A 7633-nucleotide genomic window follows, 5' to 3' on the forward strand; every position below is an offset into this window, starting at 1 on the left:
CCCTCCTCCGAGTTAATGGCCACAAATCTCCCGAGACAGGACAAGGCACATGGCAGGAGGAAAGAAGAGACAGGTTGTGGTTTTAGGGTGCAGGGCTGTGCCTCAGCTGAGCCATCAGTGGGGCAGATCAGCAAGGCACCGTTGGCAGAAGACCCGGCCAACGCCAGGGTCCAGTTGCTGTAAGTGGCACTCGGATGCGCTGCTTGTAAAAACACCGTAGTGTTCTCGATTTGCGACTTGCTCGGACACAGAGCCTGGCTCTGCAAGGTCCCAGTCTGTGCTGCTTCCATGGAAATAAGCCGTGCTCTGCTACAGCTGCTCTTTCTCTGGCAAGCAGCACCGTAGGCACAAGGGGCTGACACCTGGGGCTGACTGTTGGGTTATTATAAATGCTGTAACCTGCACCTACCCCCCAGGTGTTCCCTGAGTTGGCTGCTCTGCCCCAGAGCATCTGCAGAAACGCAGTGTGCAGGGGCACCACAGTGTTTCAAGGACTCGGATTTTTCGTCCTGGGATGCAGAAGAGGAGGGCCGGTAAGAAACCAGCCTGCTTCATTGAGGATTTTTAGTGTTAACGCCAGAGATTTTGTCTTTACCAGCTAATCCCAGCTCTGCTCCTAGTTGCTTTAGCATATGCCAGAGCACCCGATGCCTGGCAGGGGGGCAAATGTACCTTTGGAGGGCAAGGACCTGGAGTGCTACCCTACGTGGTTTGAAATAAATATCAATGTTAACATCTACATTCATCAATAAAAGTTAGCTGGGGAGAGGCAGGCAGACGGCTTCTTGCCCTACACACAGATCAGAGATCTGGGTGAAAGGCAATCTATCGTGTAGGACCAAAGCTGATGCATCAGCCCAAAGAGATGGTTGTAGCCTTGTGGTGGCAAGGGGATCCAGAGTAGACTTTTTTATAAAGAGGTAGCATTAAGTGAAATTGTATTACTCATTCTTTCACCTGTGCAATTCCTTGAGGCTTCACACTATCAGAGCGACAGTAAGGTGGTTTCTGTTTCATTGCTCTCTGTCTTTGGAGCTTGTTCTCTGGCATATGGGGTCCCGCCCGCCTTAGTGCAGTGTTTAAATGCTGACAACCTGGAATTTCTTGTAATTGATGTTTAGGGGATTTCTGAATTGCAGGTTTGTTTGAACATCCTATATTTAGGATCTGATCTTTGCTGGGTGTCATTCAGTCTGTGCAAGTGGGACTCTATCAGGACTGACTGGCCAACCCCTTGACTAGCAAACTGGTTTTCTTTTTGAAGCATGCCTTCAAAATGTTGGGCTTTGGGGAATTTGACTTTCCTGTGTTCCAGCAGCTCTCTGCAAAGAGACAGAAACCTTCTAGATAAAGTAGACTGCGAGACTGATGTACGCGACATTAGCAAATGGAAGGGTGGGGAGAAATGAAAGAGCTACTGAACTGAAGTATCTTTCTGGCGTACTAGTTGTGTAGGTTATTTGTGTATTTCCTGATAGAAACGCTACCTGCCAAGTCCTGTTTTCCCTCCTGCCTCCCCACACAGCGATGTTCTCCCGTGCAATCAACGGTCTAAAATATCCGCTCTTCTCATCTGCCAGAAGGAAGTGTGATCTATTGCCTCCAGGACTCAGCTGGCCAAATGGCCTGGATCAACTTGTACCTGTCCAACTCTTCCCAGGAGGGTATGCGAAACAAATCGAAGAGAAATAGCACTGTTTGTGCCTCCGCCTGCATCAGAGTCAGCCAGGACCGTCTTTTCAACCCTTCCGGGGCTTTGGTAGCCTTTGCCCCTAGGGTTTGGCATGGACATGGCAGCCCCCCTTCTCGATGGTCTGCACTGGGTGGATCGGTAGGACCAGGTGGGAGATGCGGCTCCACAGCCCACTCAGCTTGTCGGAGTCCATGTGGTCGTAGGAGCTGGGGGTCCTGGTGTTGGTGAACTTGGCCCAGAGGAAGTCACGGACCCTCTCTTCCACCTGCTGGAGGCTGATGTGGGTCTCCAGCATCTCCTCCTCCAGCAGCACGGTCAGCAGCAGGGCCACGTCCTTGAAAGCAGCACTTTCGTGGTCGCAGTACTTGTAGAAGATGAGGGTGGCCCCCGCCGGCAGCAACTCAAAGCGGTGTATCACCGCAGCACGGTCCCCGGCCTGGAAAGCTGAGCTCAGCTCTGAGTCCACCTCCAGCTTGGCCTGGTCGCTCTGGAGCCTGGATTTATCCGTGCCATCGATCTGGACTGTACTAGCATGCAGGGCGGCCGAGTAGGTGTCGGCCACACGGGTGCTAAGGCATCGCAAGGTCCACTCGCCCTTGCGGGCGGCTGTGAAGATGATGATGGCCGGCTGAGTGTGGTGGGATGCATTGAGGTGCTTCTGCAGGAACTTGCGCCCGCGAAGCCACAGGTGGGGACTCTGCCCCGGAAACCTGTCCTGCAGCTGGTTGAACTGGGAGAGGAATGCCTCCACCGTGGGGTTCTTGGGGGCTTGCTGGGATTTGGAGGTCGGGTTGCCAAAGCACAATATGCAGAAGCCGAGAAACATGAGGCTCATGATGACAAACCCTGTTCAACAGGGGAGAGACCGGAGACAGGGAACAGAAGTCAGTCCCAAGTGACCTGCAGTGATATGCTGAAAAGTAGCTACGAGTCCTCTTTTTCCCCTCTTAGACATTCCCCCCTACGCTAGGAAAGTGGTTCAGGTTGGCATGTTCTCTGGGGGCACAGGAATGGTGAAGAGGCTGCTTGCTCCATGTTGTGAGACCCATGCTCCTACACACCAGACGGTGGGGCTACAGCTCAAGAGATGGAGGCAAGGCTACAGCTTTGTTGTCCCTGTGCAAAATTTCCTGAGGAAATGGCAGCTGGCCACAAGCTTTCTTCTCTTCTCCTCTCCTCTGTTTTCTTTAAGGTTTGTGGCTGTTCCGAGCACCTACCTCCACATATGGAGGCATCCGACCCAGCCAAAGTGTCCTGTTCCCTGCCTTCCTCCTAGCTATGCTGGGTGAGCAAAGGCTACCGTGCTTCTGCCCAGAAAAGGAGGACAGCGAGGTCCAGACACAATTGCTTGCGTCCCTCTCCATGGCAAAGCAGGGTCTCTTTCTACCAGGAGAAATGTGTGGTGCAGATCAGCATCACGGTTCCTGCTTGAGGCCCCATGACACAGAGGGGGACTGGGATGGGGGACCATCAGCATAGGAGACCATCAGACCTCCCAGGGCATGCCAGGGTGCTCCCAGCATGCTCAACATGATGTGCCTGCTTTTGAGGCTGCAGAGCTGGAAAGAAAGCTACTACTGTAGGCTCAAACTGAACCTATTTTTAAGGGCATGTTTTTTCCCCTCAAATCCTCAGAAAAGGCTGTGAAAGGTCCTGAGAGAGAAGAAGAATTAAATGTGCTTCATTACTTGTTCCTGGAGGATCAGTGCCTTCTGGTCGATGAGTAACACGCAAGGGAAGCTTCTTTTCCTCACCTTTCAGCAAGAGGGACTTTTTGGCCTGCTCCTGGTCTGTGTTTTGGGTGGTGACGTTCTGCAAGCAGGACTGAGCCTCTGGCTTTGGGGCTGTGCGCTCTACAGTAAGAGAAAGAAACGTGCCACTCACTGTTGAGGGAACAGGTAAATTGAGCTGTAATAAGAAAAGCAACAGAGCTGCCAGCAGCTCCCAGCTGAGGGACAGAGTTAGAAGTGAATACTGCTTTGGGTTAATACTGCCTTGAGTCTTGCCTCTCTCTGCTTTTGGGACAGGGGAAGGAGAAAGATGATGCAGAGCGCAGCGTGGTTTCATGCCTTTCAAAGCAGGACAGTAGCCAGAGAAGAGAGAAAGAGAGAAGCCAGTTAATTTCTTATACCTTTTTTCCTGCTCCACTCTGGAAATCTGACAACGAGCACTAGAGAGCTCACCATACCATTTTTCTAAAGCCTGTGGAAAGTGCAGGCGTGTGCACGGTGGAAGAGCAGCAATGTGCAGCCACTAGCTCACCTTTGGTCCCATGTCTGTTCCTTAATGTGCCTTGGGATCCGCTCTCCTGTGTTTCTTGCTCTGTGTGCTCTTCTGGCTCCCAGTCTAGGATAGGGGCACTGGTGCTCTTCTCTGCCAAGACACCTTTGGTGACATCTTCTGTGGCAGTCGCATCCGAATGCGTCATTTTACTGTCAGAGTTCAGGGACTTGCTTCTTGATGAAACATCTTCCTCTGCTGTGTAGGAGCTTTCACATAGCCTGCTTGTCTCCTGGTCCTCCCATGTTTTCTGGTGGACAGGGCTGTCTCCTTTGCTGTCTGTTTTATCATCGGCCAGCCTGGCTGTGGGGAATAAAATTTGCAGACCCGCGCTTAGCCCCCTTCAGTACAAGAACCAACAACGCTTTCTCCTGCTCTGCCTCCTCTAAGCAAAGGCCCAGGTTATCAGCATTTTGGAAATGCTGTACACAGGGATGGGGAGAGACTCACCTTCATCCAACTCATCTTCTTCCTGGGATCTTTCCGAGACACAGTCTCTTGTCTTCCCAGATTCTTCCAGTGATACTTCAGTTTCCTGGGGAACCTTCTCCTCTACTGTGGGGTCAGCTAAATCCGACAGTATCGTTCCTCCACCATCAGCAGTTGGTGATTTACACACCAAAGAGTCCTCCTCTGGTTTGCAGGAGGTCTCGGGCCACCCGCTTGCCACTTGGTGCTCAAGTGTCTCTTGGGTGGGCTCTTCGTGCACAGGATGCTCTGCTGTGCTCCCCACCTCATCTTGGGCTGGTCGAGCTGTTGGGATCAGAGTTCACAAACTCAGCTAGCCATAGAGGAGACAAGAATACCCAGTGCTTTACCACCACCCTGTAAAACTCCCAGTTCTTGCATTTCAGAAACATCTACACAAGCTGCATTTCAGAAACATCTACACAAGCTGCATTTCAGAAACATCTACCCTCAGTGAGATGGGGGAGAGAATAGGGTTACTGAAAGTGAGAAAACTCACGGGTTGAGATCAAGACAGCTGAATAGGTGAAGGAAAGGGGGGGAAAACACAAGCGATGCAAAGGCAATTGCTCACCATCTCCTACAAGCAGACTGATGCCAGGCCAGACTCCGAGCAAGGGCCACCTTGGAAGCCAACCCCTTCTCCCTTTCTTCCTGTACCCCAGTTTTTGTTGCTGAGCGTGATGTTATACTGTATGCAATACCCCTTTGCCCTCCTTGGGTGCTGCCCGAGCTTCTGCCCACCCCAGATTATTTGCTTGGCGGGGTGAGAGGCGGGGAAAAAGAGAAAGCCTTGACGCTGTGCCAGCACTGTTCAGCAATAGCCAAAACACTGCTGTGTTATCAACACTCTTTTTTTTTTTTTAAACTATAAATCCAAAACACAGCACTATACAAGCTGCTATGAGAAAAGTTAACTCAAACCCAGCCTGCGTCCCATACTGTCCTATGTGGGGTGGGCAGGCAATTCTTTCATTAAGTGGTAAGGTATGTGACCACATCTTTCACAGATAGTGGGTTTTCCTAGGTTGGTAAACTAAGGTGACGGATTTGAAGAATTTCTAAGGCTGTTGTGAGTACTGGACAGAACACTTATGTCAACACACTTCAAGCATCTGAATGTGTGTGTTAGCTCTGCTTGTGCTCCTTCTCTGCTCCTGTTCTGCAGCTGCTCTCCCAAAGAGCTATGGCAACGTATAATTAAAAGCAAACACTGGAGCATAATTCAATAGAGAAATTCTGAAGCTGAACATAAGCATTTGCAACATGTTCTGAGTCTTACAAAACCAAACAGTGCAGCTCAAATTTCGGGTGCTATTTGTGAAAAATTGCTTATGAATGATCAAGCACTACAGCAACATAGAAATGGTTATGCTAACATTAGAATAAAGACTCTGATAAAAATGGCAAGGAACTCCCTACTAATTTGAAAATGGAAAAAAAGCTGCACTTGTCACGTGTCAGAACATGCTGTCCCTTGGAGCGTGATTTTTGCATTCCTTGTTGTTGATTATTATGGGAACACTTCTGACCGCCTAGGACAGATCTGACCTGGTTATAGCACCACGGTATCACTGAAATACTCATATGTAGTAGTCATAACAAGGCACCCAGAGAATGTAAGTACATGGTAGAAACTGAAATATGAGGAACCTGGAGGTATCCTGCCATTCAAGCTGGGCACAAACAGTACTCCTTGCCCTACCTCCTCCAGAGGTTTCCTATCCATAGTTCCCATCCAACTTGCTAATCTTTCACCCTTCAAAAAAAAGATAGCAACTTCCTTTTCCTGGCCTGGAAAAGAGGGGATTCTTTTATTTTTTTATTTTCATTTTGCTTAGGTTTCCCATGTCACTGTTGAAATCTTCTTGCAAAGGTATTTTCCTAGGAGGCGGAGTAAGCGTAGGATTCACTTACCTCCAGACACATCCACGCTTGGATTCTCTTCCATTTTCTTTCTCCCCTGGAGCTCTAGCTTCTGCACCGTTTTGTTTCACTTTCTCCTTTGGTCGTAAGGAGACATATCTCCTTGCTGTTGAAGTGGCTGACCAAGCTCCCTCACAGACACCATCCCGTCTTGGCCTCGGGAATTGCGACTAAACGCCCGTAAACCTGATAAGCAGAAACACAGGAGCAGTGATTCATGGTGGAGAAGGAGGCTCCTCCCTCCATGCTTACCAAGGTGGTGTGAAAACGGAGGGATGTCACCGATAACCATGAACCTTCAGCCCAAGGGCTATTAGCTATTTTGCTTCCCAGCAGGCTACAAGCAGTCCAAGGGCTAACGCAAACGGCAGTTGTCTTGGGACTGGCCGGTGGGGTGAGGCATCGGTTTCTCAGCCGGATGGACTCAGCCGTGCTCCGAGACGGCAAGCCTGGAGGCTGGGGCTCGGCAGGCTGCCCCGCGTGCTTTCGGGCACCTGGTATCTCACAGCCAGGTCGACGCAGAGCAATGAGCCTGTTCCACCTTACCTTCCTGCCTCTGGCCTGTTGGATCGGGAGGCGGCGGTGCTGGAAGGCGAAGTCGCTGGCAGAAACACTGCCCGGCCCCTGTGCAGCGGCGTTACCCCCACCCGACCTCGTGCCCATCCGAGGGGGCCAGGCAGTGCCCTGGCCGGGTGTTGTGAACCTGGAGCTGCAGCCTGACTCTCCTACACACCCCCAGCGATACTTCCCCCTCTCCTAAAGTGCTTTGGGACCGGACGGCCGCACAGGATGGAGTTAGGCTCAGTGGTGTAACCTGAGAAAGTTGATGGCAGCGCCTGCCCGCGGAAAACTAGGCAGCATGGAAAACTCCAGAGAAACTTTCCCTGCTGGAGAGCGGTTGGTGCGGATTTCTGTACAAAAATCTCACGCTCAGCCTTCACAGCAGCTCTTCTAGCGTAGAAGCTGTGTCGCTACCCACCCGAACTGTCTCTACAGCTGAGTTTTGCTAAATACAAGATTTGGAGGTGGGGGGGTATAACTGCCGCTCTCTGCCGCCCAGCTCTCGTCCCTCCCCTCCCTGTGCTTTTCCCGCTGGTGACGCTCTGGCAGAAAAAGGAAGTCAGAGGAACAAAGTGGCTTGCGGAGTCGGACACTTACCCAGGCTTGGAGGTTTGGAGCCAGTCGGGGCGGCGAAGTGAAGCAGAGGGGCAGCGAGAGGAGGCTGGCACTAGCCCCTCTGCTTGCCCTTCCCAGAGGCCCTTTGGC

The 7633-nt window shown here is 51.3% G+C and overlaps 1 protein-coding gene across 1 annotated transcript; it reads right to left on the reverse strand.

The window, feature by feature from the left end:
* On the reverse strand, window positions 1-7633 carry LOC104262096 (torsin-1A-interacting protein 2). Its single transcript, XM_059821866.1, has 6 exons — window positions 7526-7633; window positions 6359-6553; window positions 4424-4726; window positions 3956-4276; window positions 3382-3546; window positions 1-2539 (listed from the first exon to the last, which is right to left on the reverse strand). Exons 2-6 carry the CDS (start codon window positions 6390-6392, stop codon window positions 1773-1775), a joined length of 1590 nt encoding a protein of 529 aa, XP_059677849.1. The 5' UTR covers window positions 6393-6553; window positions 7526-7633; the 3' UTR covers window positions 1-1772.

This window comes from Gavia stellata, chromosome 10 (genome assembly GCF_030936135.1).
Source record: "Gavia stellata isolate bGavSte3 chromosome 10, bGavSte3.hap2, whole genome shotgun sequence".
Taxonomy (NCBI): domain Eukaryota; kingdom Metazoa; phylum Chordata; class Aves; order Gaviiformes; family Gaviidae; genus Gavia; species Gavia stellata.